This window comes from Metarhizium robertsii (genome assembly GCF_000187425.2).
Source record: "Metarhizium robertsii ARSEF 23 chromosome Unknown MAA_Scf_6, whole genome shotgun sequence".
NCBI lineage: Eukaryota > Fungi > Ascomycota > Sordariomycetes > Hypocreales > Clavicipitaceae > Metarhizium > Metarhizium robertsii.
Genome location: NW_011942204.1, coordinates 2,485,013 through 2,505,620, shown reverse-complemented (window position 1 = coordinate 2,505,620; position 20,608 = coordinate 2,485,013). Strand labels below are relative to the sequence as shown.

At 47.5% G+C, this 20,608-nt stretch overlaps 4 protein-coding genes across 4 annotated transcripts; 3 read left to right on the top strand and 1 right to left on the bottom strand.

The window, feature by feature from the left end:
- Nucleotides 1-4,442: 4,442 nt before the first annotated feature.
- On the top strand, nucleotides 4,443-6,113 carry MAA_06108 (Zn(2)-C6 fungal-type DNA-binding domain protein; the record flags this gene model as incomplete). Its single annotated transcript, XM_007824106.1, has 4 exons — nucleotides 4,443-4,583; nucleotides 4,675-5,514; nucleotides 5,568-5,884; nucleotides 5,948-6,113. 4 exons carry the CDS (start codon nucleotides 4,443-4,445, stop codon nucleotides 6,111-6,113), a joined length of 1,464 nt encoding a protein of 487 aa, XP_007822297.1.
- A 2,441-nt stretch (nucleotides 6,114-8,554) lies between these two features.
- Nucleotides 8,555-9,919, top strand: MAA_11370 (uncharacterized protein; the record flags this gene model as incomplete). The annotated part of the gene is made up of 4 exons (XM_011413358.1): nucleotides 8,555-9,000; nucleotides 9,069-9,360; nucleotides 9,413-9,747; nucleotides 9,832-9,919. The coding sequence occupies 4 exons, from the start codon at nucleotides 8,555-8,557 to the stop codon at nucleotides 9,917-9,919; spliced, it is 1,161 nt and encodes a 386-aa protein (XP_011411660.1).
- A 5,328-nt stretch (nucleotides 9,920-15,247) lies between these two features.
- On the bottom strand, nucleotides 15,248-16,870 carry MAA_06109 (vacuolar protein sorting-associated protein VPS4; the record flags this gene model as incomplete). Its single annotated transcript, XM_007824107.1, has 4 exons — nucleotides 15,248-15,469; nucleotides 15,525-15,989; nucleotides 16,068-16,680; nucleotides 16,758-16,870. 4 exons carry the CDS (start codon nucleotides 16,868-16,870, stop codon nucleotides 15,248-15,250), a joined length of 1,413 nt encoding a protein of 470 aa, XP_007822298.1.
- A 2,200-nt stretch (nucleotides 16,871-19,070) lies between these two features.
- Nucleotides 19,071-19,572, top strand: MAA_06110 (RNA-binding protein; the record flags this gene model as incomplete). The annotated part of the gene is made up of 2 exons (XM_007824108.1): nucleotides 19,071-19,234; nucleotides 19,440-19,572. 2 exons carry the CDS (start codon nucleotides 19,071-19,073, stop codon nucleotides 19,570-19,572), a joined length of 297 nt encoding a protein of 98 aa, XP_007822299.1.
- Between the last annotated feature and the right edge of the window lie 1,036 nt (nucleotides 19,573-20,608).

Here is a 20,608-nt window from a genome sequence, read left to right as displayed (position 1 = left end):
CCTACCAAGTCTGACAAGAGCGTTTCCAAGAAGTGCGCTAACTGTAGAGGAGGTCACGAGGCATGGAGTAAGCAGTGTGCGACAAGGAAGGACGAAATAGCCAAGGTCAAAGCTGCCTACGCCATACGCCCCAGATATCTCCTGGTACCGCAAAGTAATATGGCGATTAGCCAGGTGAACCCGAGTGTGAGTACCCACGAGAAACCCAGCAGAAACAAGCCTTGTGATGGAGTAGTATCTCTTGCGCCCGGTAGCAGTCAACAGAACCGTCAAGGAAGAAGCAGATCGCCGACAAAGAGAGGTCAAAAGAGAGTCAACTCTGGGAGCAATGTAGCCTCCCTAGACAACGTGGAAATGAGATCACGGTCAACACGGGTAGTCGATGGCCCCAAAGAACTATAACACCATCTAGAAGGGCTTTAGAGGCCCTTGACACAAATCCAGCACGACTACACGGCTCATACCAAGCGGAGAACATGGACGTCGACAATCGTGCATGAGACGTACGGAGTCACTCTCAATACTGCAGTATAACGTTAGAAAGTCGAGAGATATCGCCATGGCTACCCTGTTACGGGATCCAAAATAACGGACTTGGATATCCTCGCAATCCAAGAGCCGTGGGCGAACCCCTTTATTGACACCACACACCACCCGGCAAAAGACCTATTCCATCTATGCTACCCCCAAGGTGGAGGCCAGGCCCCAGCAAGGGTCTGCATGTTCATCAACAAACGGCTCGATCACACTAAGTGGCGATTTGAATCACACAATCGGCATCTCTGCACGGTAACGATAGACCTGGGACAAGGGGATGAAGCCAGAGAGATTAAACTGCAGAACATCTACAACCCCAATCAGACGGTGGAAAACAGACAAAGCTTGCTACCACTGCTGCGGAGAGTGCTTGAGTCGGCACCGCAGGCCGAGCAAATAGTGGTTGGAGACTTCAATCTACACTATGAGATGTGGGGAGGCCTCAGTGTGGAAAATAATATGACAATAAAACAATATACGGCAATACATACCATATAATACGCATTTTCTGATATTGTGACAATACAATATGCAGTTTCCCATATTGTGACAATACAATATCAGGCGATTCATATTGGCAATATATTGAATTGAATTGAATTGAATTGAATTTGGTATCGCCTATCGGCGCCCTAGAGTAGTGTCGCAAATATTGCATGATCTTTGATGAGCCACGTGAAACAACATGTTAATAATCCACCTGTGTACTTTAAACATCTGCGGGATAAGACCCCGCACCTTATAACTTGAATCAATACACAACTTTTTCTCACCCATTTTTAAGCACGCAAAAAGTGCGACAACTTCTGCCACATGTTCGACACGACTAGTTAGTCTAGCAACATCATCTCATCAAGAGCAACTCTTTTAATGAATGGCGCCTCGACATAGCCGTTGACTCTCTTACTATATCTTCCTCGTAATCAGAAATGAAGAAAAAAATCATCAGCTTGCTAGGCAGAGAGAGAAGCACGTCGCTCGGATCACGGCCACCGCGCGTAGTGTGGCAGCAGCTTTGTAACATCAGTTTCGGGTTAGCGAGGGCGTTAATTACTTTTAAGGAAACAAAGGAAGATGAGTTTCTTAAAGAGACTTGTGAGCAAAGCTATGGCGGTGACTACGTTTGATCGATCGATTTGGGTTAGTGAACGATCGATATTGATCGACTGAAGGTAGTGATCGATTCATATCGATCGACCAGGGCTCGGAATCGATCTATACGATCGATTTCCAACACCTGGGGCAACCTGGCCTCGGCCAAGGAGAAGGGTCAGAAGATTCTTGCTGATCTGGAGAAGAATTAGATGGTATCAGGGTTATTATATCTGGTTAATGTGGAGAAGGGGCCTGTTTACAGGCTGGAGGAACCGAAGCTGGCGAGGATATTTCTTCCAATCTCCATCAAGTCTCTATTGTGTGTGGTATGCGCCAGTGTGAGAAGCTGGAGCGCAGCTCACTGTGTAGAGTCGCAGCTCGCCATTAGTGCTGCTCGGACCAAGCTTTGGACTAGACACTGCTGTTGCCCGTGCTCCGTTTGCTGTGGAGCGCCGCTTGAGTCTCAGCAGACAGACCTTACAAGGAAAAACCTTTCTATAGTATAGTACAGCTGAGTCCAAGGTAGAACATATAGAACTTGGTGGTTAATTTTTAGTATAGAGTTGTAGAAAATATCCGCTGGTAATACGTATGCATCTTTTCTTCAACGCAGCAAGACTCGCTATCTGGATGGTGAATTGGCCGCACGACCCGAAGACTCTGCCCCAATCGTTTCCTTCCTTTGGGACACTTTAAAGAACGGTGTCTTACAAAGTGGACACGTGTGATGTTGTCGTACAAGGCTAGGTCTTAAGCGTGGCCTTTATCTTTCTTTCCTTCACCCTACACATCTGAATTGGAGACGGGAGACCTACCAGACAATAACGTTGTCAAATGAACAGGACGACCGTGGCTCAGACTTAGTTTCTGGTCTTCCCTGTTCATATGCACGGCTTGGTGCTACACCATCAAGCCTCAATATTGAAGCTATTCTCTTGCGCTTGCCAGCCTCCAAGTCTTCTAGAAGCCTGCATTGGGTTATAGTCAGGGGGTCGATCACAAGAGGTTTGAGGGGCAGGAGTCAAGCGTTGCTCATACCTTGAGAGTAATACAAGGATAACAAATACACCGGCGTGAATGCCAAGAACAATTGCAACAGTGACACCCCCGCCGTCACCAGTGGTCTCTGAGGCAATAGTGTCCGGGTTGCTAGATGACATGGTATAACTTTTAGTGTGGTCGACATTTACAAAGTGCCAACACCAGTAGTAAACAGCACGTCCTAAATTCGTTACGCGTGTTCATTACCAGTCCCATGCCACTTACCTGACTGTCATAGGACCACAGAACAAAGTGCTCCATACAACAGCCAAGAGTAGGATCCCCATTCCTGTTCCTACGAAGTGCGAGGCTCAAGGGCCTTCTCTCGCAAACGCCCATGGGTGGAGAGTGGTAAAGTGGGCGGACCCCATGCATCGATTCTTCGGAAGCTTTGCAAGCCGTTGGGTGGGACAGAGGGAATGATGAAGACATGCGCATCCATCACTAGAACGCAATACACCCAGAACAACACGGTGTACCTGGAAAGCACATAATTCGTCCTTTAGTGTACTCTTGAAGATGTCTTTACCTATAAACGATGAAGTTACAGGGATGTCAGTCTATACACTAGTTGGATGCAACCACTCCGTACTAGTGCCGAAATAATATCACACTAGCTCCGCCACTGCAGTGAAAGTTTCGGCTTATGTAGAAAGCAATTCCGAAACTCAGTATCACCCCATTGGTTGGGGACATTCGTCACTACAACGTCACCAAAATCATTTTCCACTAGCTTTAATTGATATAAACTACAGGAATAACACAGCCGTTTGGATTTAGTCTAAATTTATCATGTCTTCTTGCAGCATTGTATTCCAGCATGGTAGACTCATTCTTTGATGTTGAGACCCATAAGGGATACATCCCAGTTTCACAAGCACTACTCCCCTCCTCGCTACAGCAGAGAATTGCGATTTATTCAGGTCACAGATCATTAAAGGGAAGCACTCCAATAATTGACCAGCCAGCAGAAACATCACACTCTACCCCCCTGGAAGGATTTAGGAAGCAGGCGGCAGGTTACGGAGAAGACCATTCTAGGAACGACGATTTTCATTCGGTCTTAGAGCAGCAGAGACTCTTAGCTTGTCGTCTGCAAGCAGAGGTATCATCAGGTATGTGAGCAGAAGCGATTGGTGGAAGAGAGAAAGGTATCATCAGGCGGAAGACCGCTCTAGGCGAATCTAGTAGCTAGATTTTGGATGTTGGCTTTGGTCCCTGGTGTGAGAGGCGGAGCACTGTTTGTTCAACATATGGGTGCCCGTACAATTGTCTCATCTAAAGCTAAGGAGGAAAAAAGGAGAACCAGCTCGAGGCTCGCCTCGAGCTTGCGACCATATGGTTGCTGAGTGGAAACTTACGCGAAATGAATTTAATATACACACATCGGACTGGTCCGCGCCGAAGCTCTCTGCATTTAGTCGACATGGAGCATATGTCTGGACAGGCAAAGCCCACTTTATCATAATCTTGACGTGTTTGAAAAGCCAACAGCCTTGGTCTCGACCGTCATTGGGAGGGAGGCGACTAGACATTGATACTACTTGATTATCTGGTAGTAACCATGGACCTAAACCCCCCCTCTTCCATCTCCCGTTCACCATCTTCCATCTTCCCTCTTCAGTACACCTACTGCCCCTGAAACGCTGACTACCATATTCCGTTGGTCCTTAGACCTGTCGGAAGTTCATACCTCGTCATCCGTCCGATATATTGATTATAAGCGCAGTTATTCGTGTTACAGCGTACTCTGGCGATATTACTACACAATGAAATCGAACAAATACATACTCCCGAACCCTTCTGGGTCTCGGACACACGAGGCCTCGGACACGCCACAGAGCGAGCGGCTTAAACGGAGACGATCAACCTTCGTAGCCTGCAATACCTGCCGAGTTAGGAAGACGGGAGTACGTGCATATCCTACATCCACGGCCGTGGGCATGCGGGACGCTATTCGTCCTTTCTTGATACTATTTGTTTCGCTTATCTTTGGTTTAGTGTGATGGCAACAGGCCATCTTGTACGAGGTGTATGAGACGCGGCACACCATGCACCTACGTCTCTGCTGGCCTTGAGGAGACGCCAGCAATGGCTATAAGGAGGGAGATAGAGACGCTGAAGCAGGAAAAGAGCAAATTGCAGGAGCTGCTGAATATGTTAAGGACATTGCCAGAACTCAGGTCCTTATATTTGCTACAGAAGCTAAGGCTCACAACTGTGGACCTTAATAGCTTGTTATCCCAGGATAGCAGTTCATTTGACGAGGCGTTGCCGCGGCTGGCTGTAGGCAAGCTCCCAACCCAAGGCAGCATTGAATTTCAATTGATGATACGGCATGCCTTTGCTTACCCTACTCTGTCGCCTCTCGATGCTTCTGCCCTTGGCCTTACATCCAGCCTTGCGTCCCACCTCACAGCCAGCGCCGCTTCCAAGATCCTGCAAGTTAATATCTTATTCAAGACATACTACTATATCCCTGATTTGATTTTTGGACTAACTATTCTGTCCCTCTCGCAAAAAAGAAACCGAATTAGCCCTCAAGACCCAGTATTCCTTATCCCTGAGCCTTCGACTCTAGGAGCACATCCCCTCGAAGGAAGTTCTCCGTCAAGTTCGGAGAGGTACTACGACTCGCGCCTGAGCCTTTTGAATATTAGGTTTTGGAGCAGGATAAAAATCACTAATGACCTTGCAGCCACATTGCTGTCATTGTACCTGGAGACTGACCATATTACTCTAGGATTCTTTAACTATGACCTATTCCTTACAGACCTTGTCGACCAACGTGTCCGGTATTGCTCCGAACTTCTTGTTTCTTCAATCCTATCTTGGGCATGTGTGAGTGAAGAAAACTGTAGTCTCAATGGACCGCAATTAATAGTTTAAGATAGCTAGCCTACTGCAACTTTGATGCAGAGATTGTCTCGATAGGTGACGAGCTCTTCGATGAACCGGATAATCTGTGGCATCTTGACCAGCCATCGGATTCTTTACCGACGATTGCCGCTGCACAACTTCTGGCTCTCAGAAGTATGTACAACGGCAGTGGTGATGGATATTCTTACCAAAAACTCGGTATTGGTATGGCCCAGCGAATGGGCCTTTTCGGTCTTGCAAATTATAACATTCCGATCGAGTATATCGAAGATCCCGAGTCGTGGGAGAAAGCTTCTGCGCGTACAGCCTGGGGAGCATTCAATTTGGCCGCGTAAGTCGCTCATCAAATGACCCAAATGAGGCGGTTTGTGGGCCAATTTTAACAAATAAACAGAATGCGTTCGTTCATGTTTCAAGAGGGAGAACCGGCACTTCTCTTTCCACCGAATGCTAGTCCTCCTGGGAGTGACGGCTCCTCACAACGCGGCGAACCGCTGTGGGAGGATGACTCTAATCGTCATGCTCATGCCGACAGCAGCCTGGCATTTTCTACTGTATGAGTTCTGGGCGATCACGAGCGAGTGGACATCGGCTTATTATGGTGGCGAACGAAATACTGTGCTTGACCATGTGACAATTGAGTTTGCAAATCGCATATTTCTGAAACTGCTTCGATGGTCTGATGGCATCAGCCTAATCCAAGCTCGTGGGGTTCAGAGTTCACATCAAAACATAATATTCCAGTTACGGCACACTTTCTACTCTTCAAATGAACTAATCATACTAACTGAGAAGCAGCATGTGGTTTCACGCATCAATTGTCTAGCTCTTCCGTCCTTTCGCGAGAGACCGAATTCAGGCAACCCCTGAGAGGGATTTCCACTCTTCAAATGATATACTTACGGCATCCCTAAATCAGCTGAAACACCTCGTTATTGTGTTTCGACATACGTTTCCGCGTGCTTCGTGTGCTATACTTTGGCATGTTGCTCTGTTGCATGTGCTATTTGGGCGCTACACAATACTACGGACAAACAGTGGCAATCCTACTTTACGCTCTGACTGGATAGTTATACCGATCTATTTATTGGCTTCCGTATTTCAGGCAAAATTGCCAAGAGCCTGCTATCAATCGCACTACGTCTTGGTGTCGTGCAGCCAGCTGAAGCTCGAGGTTTGATTGACCAAATGTATTCCAGTGTCACCCACCACGCAGCCCTCAAACAAATGGGAATCGGCTTAATCGTTGACCTAGACTTGGCCCTTAATAATCGCAATGCTGCAAAGCTTGACACTCTTTGCGAGTACTTTGACAATAGCCTTCTTGAGGAGTTTATTGCAGTGGATTAGGCGAAAGCAGCAGCGAATACCTTCCACGGAAGTTTCTAGGGTCTGAAGTTAGGTCCACTGCTCTATCAAGATCAGGTGCGTTGTGAAAGCGAATCGATGTTTGTGTCTATCGATTATGGTTAGGTGAGTTGGGTGCAGTTGGCGCACCATATACACCTAAATACCTATATCCGCGACCAACACGTTTTGATTCATAAGTCGTCGTCATTGTGTATGTTTGGCATAGAAAGTTTTGTTCTGCACACATCGAGCTGGCGACTCGGACACATTAGCTGGATGACCTATCCTAAAACACGGCAATAATTGCCTAATACATTTTCCCTTGAACTTCGGGCATTCGTGTTCCAGTATGCCACCATTATTCGCTTTATATTCTTCTGCTCTATAATAGTATATATTCCCTGTTCCGTCTTAAATATCATGCTCCGAGTATTCCCGGTTTAATCGGAACGTTACTGGCCCAATCATGACCTCTAAAACTCTCTCTCCTCGCCGCGTTGAATAGTTGAGAGGTTGGCCAGCCACCCTGATTTCATCAGGTGGCTGGGAAGTCTTCTAAACTAAAGATAAAAGACATGAACCCTTCTGAAGGATAGAAAAACAACAACAATAATTTTATATTCAAGAAATAAGCTTAGTTAACAATGAGTCTCATAACGTGACAGCTCTATCATTGTCAGTGTTACAATATTCACAACTTAATATCACGTGTGACGTCATGTGTAGACCCGTAATAGGGGGAGACACCATGTATAGATATCGTGACTACCAACGCTCCCCCTTTTTCCTACCTTGAATAGAGAAGATAGACTTGAATTGATATTATACCCCTGTTGCAGTACTGCATCCCCAATTGCCTTGTGATCCCAACAGTCAGCACCGCGATAAAAAAGAGGTATCACATCATTGCCATCTGACAATCTTGACAGGAAGATTTTCTAATGTAGGCAAGATCCCATAAGCGTCGAGATTTATGGAATATTTGCCAGATAAAAGTTGTCTCTGTTGATAGAACAAAGGCAGTGTCAAGATCAAGTCGCTCATTCAAGGCAACAGCCATTGCTATACTGCTGCCTTCCAGGCAGCAGTATTACAACAAGTATTTAGTTTCGTATCATTCCATTTTTTTATGTACAGTAGGAAATCAAGAGTTTCTCGTTTTGTGCAAGCTGTTCCATACAATCGTGCTGTGTGACAGGCAGACTTAGTAGCAGGCTGACATCAGGCCAGATAGCAGTCATTAGGGCTAGGGAAGAATAATAGCTAGGGTACTTACTACAAATGTACTGGGAGCCTGTCAGCCATCGGGCGCTTCTCATTGGCTGACGGAACCCGTTCCAAATTCCCCCATCTTTATTTCCCCCCGGAAGCTCAACGTCGTCACTGCGATACCTCGACCTCCACAATATCGCCACCCACCAATATTCTTTCATAACAACTCTGGAAGTACGTGATATTGCCTTTCCTCGCTAGCGCCAATGGAGCGCCGTTATGTACCGCTCAGGCCTTCGAGCCCGAGGGACAGAGAGCAAGACCAAGGGCATGGTGCCGGGTCCGAGTCTTTGGAACCCAAGAAACCGCGAGTCGGCGTTTCAGTAGCATGCAATGATTGCCGACGGAGAAAAATAAGGGTACGTTCCTTTTTTCAGCTATGAAGCACAACCTAAGGAAGCCATACAGTGCGACGGTCAGCGGCCTGTGTGCTCTAATTGCCAAGGTAAAACCGAGCGCTGCGAATACAGAGACGAAGGAGGTCCGTCGAAAGAGTCCAAAGATCTCGTCGTTGAGGTACTGCGGATTCTTGGACAAATGCCAACCAAGGAAGCCCTTCAATATATTGAAGGACGAAGAGGACGAAGAGGACGCACTGACAATACTATCGACATTAAGGAAGGGCTTATCATGCCGACAGACCGAAGTAGACAATTCAACTGCGGTACCAGTTTCTAATGATGATGACAAGCCTACGCCACAGGAGTGGCAGATACAGAATCCCATCGCCTATCCAGGAACAGCAGGCCGGGATACGAACTTGTTCCAAAAAGATCCATATCGTGGATTAACCAAATCCCCAGGCCATGACTTCCATGCGGATACGTGAGTGCAGCAGTCTCACTGGCAATGACAAAGAACAGGTATTACGAGCAGAGATCTAATCCGTCTAGTCTGATACCCGACCCACGATCTGCCAAGCTGTGTAACGACACCGCGAGGTATGAATATGAAGAACCGCATGAACTGTGCGATTCTCGACTCCGCAAATTAAATATTCGTCATTGGACAAACGTCGACATAGATGATGATTTGGCAGCCAAATGCATTTCTCTCTATCTTGAGACTGACCACCCTCTGTTAGGGCATTTTGATGCCGAATTATTTGTGTCACATCTAATTTTAGAGCAAAGCAGCGACTACTGTACTCCACTCCTAGTCAACTCATTATTATATTGGGCTTGTGTATGATTTGCCCCTTTGCGCATTGCAACAGCTAGGCTGACCGATATTGTAGCAAATGTATAGCGCCATTGATCCGCAAACGGACCAAATAGCGATCCGTTTCTGTACAGAAGCAGAAAGCCACTGGACGGCCGAGCGTCATAAAGGCAATGATTCGATACTGATTCTCGCGGCAACCGAGTTTTTATGCTTAGGTTATCTAGGACAAGGCAGAGATCATGTGGTTCTAAGATACCTCACCGAGGCTGCAGATATGGCCGGCCGGATGGGCTTATTTAACACCGAAGGACAGGTCAGCGGAATGGAGACGAGTAGCTACTCTAATCTCGCTGGTGCTGCCAAGACATCGCACATGTACGCGGCATGGGGGATCTTCAACTGGCTAACGTCAGTATCTTTCCATCTCGACAAATGCAATGCCAATAGCTAACGCTCCCAAAAGGCTCATGTCCCTCTTTTACCATCAGCCAGGAATGGTCTGTCCAAGTTCCCCTCCACGTATTCCGATTCCAAAAAGGGCCATGCTGGATACATCCCGCTGTGGTTCTTTCCGCAGTGACACTGAGAGCGTACCATCATTACCCGTGTATATGGGAGACACATTCCCATACCTTTGTCGGTTTTGGACTATTGTACGCGAGGTAAGTTGGGTTTACCATGCCAAGGGCAAGCTTCCCTGGGGCTCACGTGGCTCTCTGGAGTTTGCGGAATTCAAATTCCGGGAACTTCTGGCCTGGAGTAATACCCTACCTCCCCAATTGTCCGCGAACCAACATAGTCAACATCACCATGTGCAAGTTATGCAGTGAGTTGTCACACAACGAAAGAACATGTCAACATTGTGCTGAATCAATCAATATAGCCTCTGGTTTCATGCAGCGGTCCTCGACATATTCCGCCCATTCATCAACGACACCTCACACGGAGACCGGTGCTTGACAACCTTTAATACTAGTTCTTATACCCCTAATGCTATTTGTGAACGCTCTACCACCCGACTCAAACGACTTATTGTTAATTACCATTTGAATTACACGTCTTCGAGCTTTACTATTCTGTGGCATACCGCATTAATATATGTTGCGAATGCCGTCTTTAATAGTAATAAAGATGAAGATTGGTATTCGTACCTGCTGCTCTGCTTATATGGTTACCAGAGGCTAAGCCGCTCATGGCGCCTTGCTGAAGCGATTTCAAAGGGCCTTCTATCGATGGCCTTGCGGAATGGCGATATATCTGTCGGATAATGCCTCTGTAGACTGAAGTCGCAGAGCTTGGTGTAATTGCTGGATGTCATAGCGTCGGCTATCATGACTAAACTTAGCCGAAAGTTAGATTCGGACGAAAGGAAGTTCTTTGGTATTAAAAAGAGAGCTGCAGACTCCGTCTGCAGCACTCGCAACAACAAGAATAATGATTTTATCAAGAAGCTTAGTTAACATGAGTCTCATAACGTGACAATATCGAGTGCTTCGGCACGTCGCATTCTACTTCATTTTGAAAATAGGAGCCCTGATCGCATCGCTGGAGGGATACGGGCAACCTTCATGGTGGATCTCCGCCGCGCTTTGTCGGAGCCTAGTTCTTCCACCGTGGAATATCTTGCGGACCAATTTGAGGACAATTTGATGTTGAGGGAGTACACGACCCTTTTCGATGAGAGAAATATTAATTAAACCAGTAATAATAGAGGTTAGAAATAGCCAGGAAATATTTTAGCATACGCATAAGTCATGTAAATCCTTTTTCTATTCTAAGCGTAGCATAAATGAGAAAGTGTAGAGTCAGAACAGCATCCTCTAGTAACGCCAATGCCGCTAGCCGCACCTGGGTTGAAATCAGGACAAAAATTACAACCATCCTTGTGTTCTTTCTTAATAGAAGATTATCTGTCTTATAATATCCTAAAGCTGTCAGGTTTGCCTCTGTTGCAAAGCTGGTCAAGCAACAACAATCATGGCAAACACACAAAACACGACAATGCGACGCCACTACAACCCAGTATAGAGGCTGAGTCTGTTCACAGTACGAAGATAGAGGAGCCAGCCTCTACAGTTGGCCATGTATTGGCCGAAGACATCATATTCAAGGCCGACAGCCAAGGCGGTGTCAAGTCCGGTTAGGCAGAGCGAGCCTGACGGCTCTTGACATGAGCATTACTGCTGACAACGCGGCCACGCCAGAGAACCTGCGGGCACAAATGGAGCGTCTATATACCATAATAATAGTTACCTTGTATTCTTTCTATAATCAAATAAGTCGTCTACATTACTGTAGAAAGAAGCCGAGGACAATGTCTATGATGAGCGTATAAGCACCAGCGTTGTTTGTGGACTTACTGACACCAACACCCACTTGTTTCTTGATACTACTGATTGTTATCCGCTTTAGAGATCGATGCTCCCCATCTGCACCGCCATCGTTTATAAACTTCAAGACAGGGGGCATACAATATACGGATCCTCTTGTGTGAGGCTGCCCCTAACTCTATCGCAGGAGGGCTCGAAAATATCCCCGTGAAGCTGTAGAGCAGGAGGCCAATATCGTTATGAACAGCATTGGAAAGGCACCTAAAGATTACTTGAATCCTCCCTTATATTACCAGTGTTGACCCGCCATTTTCTTAGTCAATGATGAGCTGTCACGTTTAGTGATGTTATTTGGTGTGATTTACACAGGGGAATATGTATTATATTGCCAGAGGTCTGTATTCACTGATGTTGATAGGATAGATGACGATCGTAAGGGAACAGCCCCACTTTAGAACTTAGGCAGCTCGAGTCAGCGCTTCCTTCGGAATCTCTTACTCTCCTTGTGAACAATCGCTTTATCCAAGCCGCACTCGACCTTGTTCGTGCCCTTGTACCGTCACATATTCTTCACCTGTACCTCGATATGGTAGATCACTGTCCTCGACGTGAATATCGCTTAGACGTAGTGTCAGACAATTGTGGAATCGCAATACATTGAGAGCATCTATGTGAGAGGTGCTAATTGCCTCGTATTAAATGAGAAGTATCTATGGGCTAAGAGGTACTATATCAAAGTAACTGCTGCTATTATCTTATACAAGACAAATTTCGTATAGAAATAGAAATTAAGTTAAATCTAGAAGATAAGTCTATTGCCTAATAGGCTTAATAGTTATATTTAAATTTTAGGTATACTATGGTATTATTTAGTATAAGTAGTTTTAGACAGATGGATGCTGTCAATGCATTTGTCAACTGCGAACTAGACGCAGTTGTCTATATGCAAATGCTACCAGGTTACGAAAATACGGCAGAGTGCTACGGTTGAAGAAGGCACTCTAAGGCTTGCGAAGGTCACCACTGTTGTGGCAAAAGGAGTTGGCAAAGAGCCTCCAAGAGTTAGGCTTTCAACCAGTTCCGCAGAAGCCATGCATTATGACTAAAGGTCCTGTCACGTATTCTTTTTTGTTGATGACATTATCTGGGCATACAGAAAAGCCGTTCAAGAAATAGTCGATGAAGCTATAGAAGGCTTGAAAGTCGATACCAAATGACGCAGCTGGGCGAACCAAAGTGGTTTCGTGGAATTCACATCTTGAGAGATAGGCAGAACAGAAGAATCTGGTCAACACAAGATGCTTATATTGACAAAATACAACACAAGTTTTCCATTCAGCTAGATATCAAGTGCCAGTCACAGCTATGGGCCTAGAAGAGCAGCTGAAATCAGAGACACAAGCGGCAAAGAAGTCAATTGAGCTATACCCCAAAATGTTGGATCCATTTTGTTCGCAGTCATATCAACAAGTCCAGATATTTCATTCGCAGTCAGCCTACTTGCACGGCACTGCCTCAATCCAAGCGATATACACCATGTAGCAGCGGATGGAGTGATTCAATATCTCTATTACACAGAGTCATATGCAATACGACTTGGTAAGATTGATGAACGTAACGACAAACCAATTGAAACTTTCATTTGCTCGAGTGACGCATCATTAGCTGACAACACAGAAGGTCGAAAGAGTTCACAAGGCTACATACCAAGGCTATACGGCGGACAGATTGCATGGAAGGCATCGAAGCAGACCACCGTAACAACCTCAAGTACAGAAGCCGAGCTCTTAGAGAATCCAATCGGAGAATATCCAAACAGAAGCAGCCAAAGCTGCAGGAAGATTTGATGCTATCGAAGAGAATGAGAGGACTCAGGACGAAATCATCGTCGCTCTTCCGTCAACTGTGGAGATGCCGGCACCCTCGATATCACCAAGTCACTGCAAGACAACGTCATAGAAGAAGTTGAAGATGACTTCAGCAGGAATAGTTGGTTCAAAAAGACCTTCTCTGGTTGTTGAGAGTGCTCGAGAGATGGTAGTGTCATATCGGGACTCGGGGCGGCCGCAGCGGAATAGTAAGCGGCCACGATGGCTTGAAGATTATGACATAGATTTATATATATCTCACAGTTATACTCTTATCATTTCTCCAGTTTTAAGGGATTTCAATTGGTGTGTGTTGTGTTGCTCTGCATTGAAGTCCAACGCGTAGGCCGGTTAAAATCCGGCGCATCACCCGAAAATCCCTTAGCCTTGGTGAATGCCAGCGGCTGCCTGATCTTGACATCTGGGACTGTTAAAGCAATCTGTCCGATCTAAGCCGTTTGAGAAGACGATTAATAAGGCAACACTAGCCCGCTACTGGGGGTCTCCGCGTCATTTGTGGCGGCGAGTTTCTTACTGTGTGCGCAGACAAAACTGTTGTACCTCGTCATTTTCCACCACTGTCTCGGCTCTGTACTGTGGGATAGACCTATAGACTGGCTCATCTTGAATTTGTCCCTTCGGGCGGAAGGTGAGGATTGGACTGAGAGCTGACCTGAGCCCTTCTTTAACTTGGGAACCCGTTGTACTTAGACTTCTTCTTGGCAGCGTGGTCCGAACCCTGCGCGGCGAAAATAGCCATGGCGAATGGACAGTCGGCACGACTCACATCAGTGGAAACTTGGCGCCGCTTTCGATATTTGGGGCTCAATGCGATACACTGATCCTGAGTGTAATTCGTCTGGTTGTCGACAGACCGAGGGCTGGATAGGACCAGTGAAAGCGCTGAGATGGCGAGGCGTTGGCTACTACGCCTTGTGTCTCCACAGGCCGCGTTTCAGCCATGAAAAAATAAAACGTAAATACTTCCGATTGTCATGCAGGGTGTAAGAAGTTGACTGCGGTTTGGTTCAACAAGCGGGCGCAGGGCCAGAGCTTCGGCGCCGAACCAGTCTGTTCTGTGTAATCAGTTAACCTCGACTAAGTTGCCACGTGGCAACTACATGGCCGCGAGCTCAAGGTTCGTCTGGAGCCCTCTTTCCTTCCGTTTTTAGATCCACATAGACAATACGAGGGCACAGGGGCAGCTGCTTGTTGACATGGACTCCAGTCAAGCCTCTTGCACAGCTATGTGCTTGCGAACTGACTTGACAGATTGCGGGAACATTTTCAGAGACATGGTTGACATCGGCATGGTCATCAATGACGAAGTCACGTCGCAAACCAGCCACAAGCCTATTAGAGTACGCCAATCGAGATACGGCCATAACACTGCCATCAACAGAGAGTCATAGGTCGCTTCCTTTTTGGAGACAGTTCCTTCTTTCCACCTCTTTGGAACGAGCGCCTATTCGCGCTCAGCGACAAGAAAAAGCCACGCCTACACAACATAACTCTGGATGCCAAGGTTAGCACTCGGCCCGGCTCTATACGCGCAACCCGCGCTGCGAGAAGTTAGACAACCTCTCACCCACAGTCATGCACTGAGCAGTCAAGATTTGAAATTGGCCACGGACCCGCTCCCGCTGGCCATGAGAACCACCGAGTAAAGCCCGTGAGGAAGAACGGCATCCTCAAACTGCCCAACCAAAATCAGGCACCTTCGCTTCCGAACTGGTTGGTCCAATTGATTTGCTTCGCAACATCCTCTTTAGACACCGCAGGATGTGAATCTTCTAGTGCCATCTCGAAGTCCTTCAGTGCGACATCAGGCGCCAATATTTCATCTGAATTGACACCGTTGTAAGTCATCTCAATCTTTTCTGGGTCACTTGGTGAGCACGGCGTCAACATTTGCTTCCCGTCTTTCATAACCTAATAGTTGTTAGCATGTTCTAGAGGATACATCATGATTCGGGCCAAAACATACAACCTTGAAGTGAGTTGCCCGCAGGATCTTGCGGACAGGACGCATCAGAGCATGCTGGACCACGTTGGTAATATCACTTCCAGAAAATCCATCCGATTTGTTGGCAAGGACGGTGTAATCACTAGCCTGCAAGGCAGTATCAGTGTCACCAACAGCCAGTTTGAACATTCTCGCTCGGCCGTTGAGGTCTGGAAGACCAATGTGGACACGTCTTTGGAATCGTCGACGGATGGCTGCATCAAGTTGCCAAGGAATGTTAGTAGCGCCGAGAACGAGAATGCCTTTGCTGTCATTGCCCACACCATCCATCTGGACAAGAATCTCGGTCTTGATACGTCTTGAAGCTTCAGATTCACCTTCGCCACGGGGACCGCAGAGGGCGTCAATTTCGTCTATAAATATTACCGACGGCTTGTTTTCTCTTGCCACGGAGAAAAGAGCCTTGACGAGTCTGCACAAAACTGACTGTTAGTATGGCAAAAGTACCACCGCGGATATGTGAAGAATGTCCCACCTTTCACTTTCACCCATCCATTTGCTCACCAAGTCTGAGCTGCTGACACTGAAGAATGTACTGTTGGCCTCCGTTGCCACAGCCTTGGCGAGATAGCTTTTGCCGGTACCAGGGGGACCGTAGAGCAGAATACCCTTCCACGCCTGGCGTTTCCCCTGGAACAAGTTGGGGAATTTTATGGGCAATATAACGGCTTCCTTGAGAGTTTCCTTTGCGCTTTCCAAGCCTGCGATGTCTTCCCACCGAACGTTTGGCCTCTCATGCAAGATGGCACCCGACAAGGCATTTCTGAGTTTCTTGCTTTCGTCATCTTGAAGTTCTGCCTTGCTTGTGCCAGTGGCCGCGCCATTTGCTCCCATACGCGATTTGCCTCGGTTGGCGTTGTTATCGGCCTCGGATTGTAGAAACTGTTTGATATTTTCGGCGCGACCGAGATACATTGCCATCTTCTCTTGCATGATTGTCTTGAGTGCCCTGCTTTTCTCCCACTTGAGGGTTTTAATCCACATCTCCATGCCGGACATGTAGAGATCGAAGGCGCTCTGGTATTCTTTGGCATAGTCGGCGGTAATAGCTTTCTGGACCTCGGCGATGGCCCGGTCACGGAAGTTGGTCGACATGCTGCGCCGACGGTGATGCCGACTATAGGTTATGTAGGTTAGTGTGAGACATCGTGAATCGGATGATAGTCCGGTTGAGAATAGAGGAGGCGAACGAACGAGTCCTGGTGGTGTACGCGAGAAAGAAGGCAGACGCGCTGCTCAGCATCGTCAATGGAGGAGCAGTAGCTGGATGCGAGGGCGTGGCGTCTTGATGCAGTCGTCGCCGGCATGGAGGATGCGGTTACGTCAGAGCTAGCCAACTGGTACCTCACCTCACCTGGTTCTGGTGGGTTTGGCGGGGTAGCATTCAAGTGTCGGGGGTGGTGGCGAGCAACGGAGGGGCTAATTAATGCTGTAGTTCTCACTTCATCCGTATTCCCTTCAGTGTCCTGCATTGTCTTCTCGAGGCACCCGCCATGCTTTCTGCACCGAGGAGAACCGTACTTTGCGCAAGAGACTGTGCTGACCTTGGCGGTTGCCGACGCCGATGAGACATTCGAAAGCCTTACCTTGTGGAGTTCTTTGGCTCTCTACTCTTGTCATTCTCAATGTGGAAAAATTCATCTAGGTCCAGCTTCATGGCCTGCAAAATTGAGCACCACTAGGACGGACAGGTTCGGGTTGGCCCTGTGGCTGCTGTACTAAGGGTCCGCACGATATTTTGAGTGTGTCCATTGGATGACTTGTGAATGGATAAAGCGATCTCAACCTACTGGAGTATCGTTGCACAGTACTCGGTATCGTGGGTGATAACATGGGCACAGAATCTCGCACAACTTATTTCCAGTCCTATGTTAAGATTATTCTAGAAGAAGTTTAGATCCAGTGGATATTGTGTGTAATCCTTAATTGAGATTTCATGTGCTCGTTATTTGAAGACAGCGACGTCCTGCATATGTCCAAATTCTGAAACAGCAGCATTTGGCAGGTGCTAGAGGGAAACTTCGCAGTGGTCCAGTGTTGGGCCTGCTGCGGACTACCGCGGCAGTGGAGCGCCCCCCAGCCAGTGGTGCGCCTCCCATAATAGTAAATGGGTTGCTTCTTGCGGGACAAAAGCTAATGCGCATGGTTTAGATACCGGTGCAGCTTGCTGGGATTACGCAAGAAATTGCCACTGATCTATTGCTATGGGGGAAGCGTACTGGGCTGCTGTGGACTGCAATTTCAGGTCCCTGTTGCTGTCGCGTTGTTTGACGGCTGAATTGCCAGATGGGACATGCTGATCGCAACCCATGATGACCCTTGGTGCGGCATCCATGCGTCTAAAAAAAACCCAGTCTGGCTTGGCTTTCCATAGTGAGAGGAAGAGGCACGAGAAGACTTATGAAGAGCGAAAGCCTCTGGAGCTGTAGACAATTGCAGAGGCGCTGCTTGGCACTGAGAGTGAATCAAGCGAACTGGCTACGATGCCTTAAGTGAGTTAATTATCAGCGGCTGACTATATCCGGGGCCAAAAGGGGGGGAGGAGGAGATGATTACTGAAGGGTCAAAGGTCTTAACAGTTTCGTATATCTCTTGTATGGCCGTTGGTGCCTCGCAGCTGTCATTGGAAGTGCTGTTGGCACCGAAATTCCATAAAAGTGCAAGCTGAGGTACATCGCCCAATGTACTGTGGGGCTAGTTTTCTGTCGTCTCCACCTTGGATTGTGCCTTTCTGAGTTTTGCAACAAGTGACCTCCATAGGCTGCCGTAAATGATGTTAGTAATGCACCTGTGTACTTAAGACATCTGCGGGATGGGACCCCGCACCGTACAAGTTTAATCAAGAACATAACTTTTTATCATCAATTTTTCAGCACGTGAAAGTGCGACACACATGGTATCGAATGCTTGACATTCATTTGTTGCGGACTTCGGATGCACTCCGAGTAGCCTGATCCAATCAGCACCTCACATGCTAACCTACCTCGGGAGTTTGGGCCATGTCGTTCCAAGCCTCGTTGTCTGCTCATTTGGCAGAGGCTTCGGAGCCGCCTCCGACAGTAAAAACCAATCAGGATCACCATGGCCATCGGTGAGGAGTTGGTCTCGGGGCGACTTCTTGGTATGGGCAGCCACGACTAGCTGTGGTCGTCGGATTTCAGTCGCGGTGTATGACTGCATTTCGCCAAGGCTGGCTCAACCCAATCATCATCAACTTGCAACCTAACATTAGGGCACAGGTACAGTACTGGTGTGATAATTTGAGTATCGGACTGGTCTCCTGCTCACTCTTCCCAGTATTCTCAAGATCGCTATTGGTCACAAGAGCACAGCCTACAGTATACTTGTATCCAATATAATTGAATTGATATGACATATCCATGGCATCATGAATATTCCAATGCCATATAAACAAAAGATGCCCATGGAGACGTTTTAAGTGACGTCGATGTTACATGATATCCCCCACCATTCAGATCCTCACTGTTGCTGCACTAATCTACCAAAATGACTCGAGGAGAAGGATCACAGTCCAAGGTCCACTATAAGGGCAAGCTCGACGACTACATCATATTCGTTGACGATGTTGGAACCTACAAGAAGTGGATGAACCACAACAGCATCCCTCTGGTTCATTTCGTCTCCCCGCTTGTGGTCTTCCAGACTCACAAGTAAGCCAATTTCTGCATGCCTTCCCCATTGGAGTAATCTCCCCGAACCAGCAACATCTCGACTGAGAACTGAGAGTACTCTGTATAACCATGTTTCATGGGAAAATGTGTTGTTGGCTGGTGGCGCTACTATGGCGGTACCACATAGTCATCGGCGTACAATACCCCACGATCGAGGCGCCGTATGCTAACAAGTATTGTACAGGCAAGGTGCACAGGGCCCGTACGATACCGCCTCCAAAGGCATTCTTGCATCTGAGTTCGGAACCGAGGACTTCGACGAGGCAATCAAGAAGATATTGATGGAAGGCACCATCCAGACAGTGGAGGCAAGTTAGCCAGCTAAAGTGCAATGCACATTCAGAGCACCTATCTAACTTGGACCCTCGTGCAGATGCCTGGTCGACAAGGTGCTACAAACGACTCGATGAGTTCAATGAAGGCTCATTAAGGGACTCGTGGATAGGCAAAGCGTGGAATGGCGGGCAGGGACAAAGGTGGCGCTGTGGGATCATGGGTTCCCCTTGTGTTCCAAGATTCAAGGCAAGGCTTGGCCAGTTGCTCGGGCCCTTAAAACTCATTCACTGACAGCCGGCACCGCTTCAGCTGCCGTAGATAGGATTCTAAAACACTGGAGAAAGGCTCCAAGCTGTAATACAATTAGAGTATTGCTATTTGCACAGATGTGAATCTCTATTTGCAAAGATATGTCACACTTTTGACTCACCTAGTTACCCCACCCTGTTCCCCATCAATTTCTGGAAGGAATGTTGCGCAGCGCGGCCGCAAAGTTGCAAACTAGCGGCATCGCTCAAATTGATCCCGGCAGCATACACAGCGACATACACGGTGACACGTACGACGACACACTGCGGAACGCACGAGGCTATCAGAACATTGACCGCCTAAATCAATTTAATCATCATATTTCTAGGGAATGCTTGGGTTGTGAAGCATTACGCCGACGAGGTGTTCTGCCGGCTCCCTGTCCCTGACCCATGGCTACCACTCACCCTCCCTCCTCTCTGTGACGGTACTTCAGTCCTTCAAACCATGCTTCTTACCGTGGGCCATCATGAAAGTTAAGGTGTTGCAGCCGATTGCATTGCTGGGATGATAATGTAGCTCTTGGCTGACGACTCTTGTGACGCCTGGAATTTAGCGGGCCACCCGCTCCCATTACAACCAAGCTGGCTTATAGCGGGAAACCTGCGAGCTGCACACAGAACTACACGTCCTCTGAAGGCAATATCCACGACTTCCGTCGTTATTGCATATATAGCACATCACTGCCCAGCTCCCTTCACGGTGCCAGATAATGGCGACAACGGACATGGTACCATGGCAAGGGATATGGGAAGGATTATGGGAAGC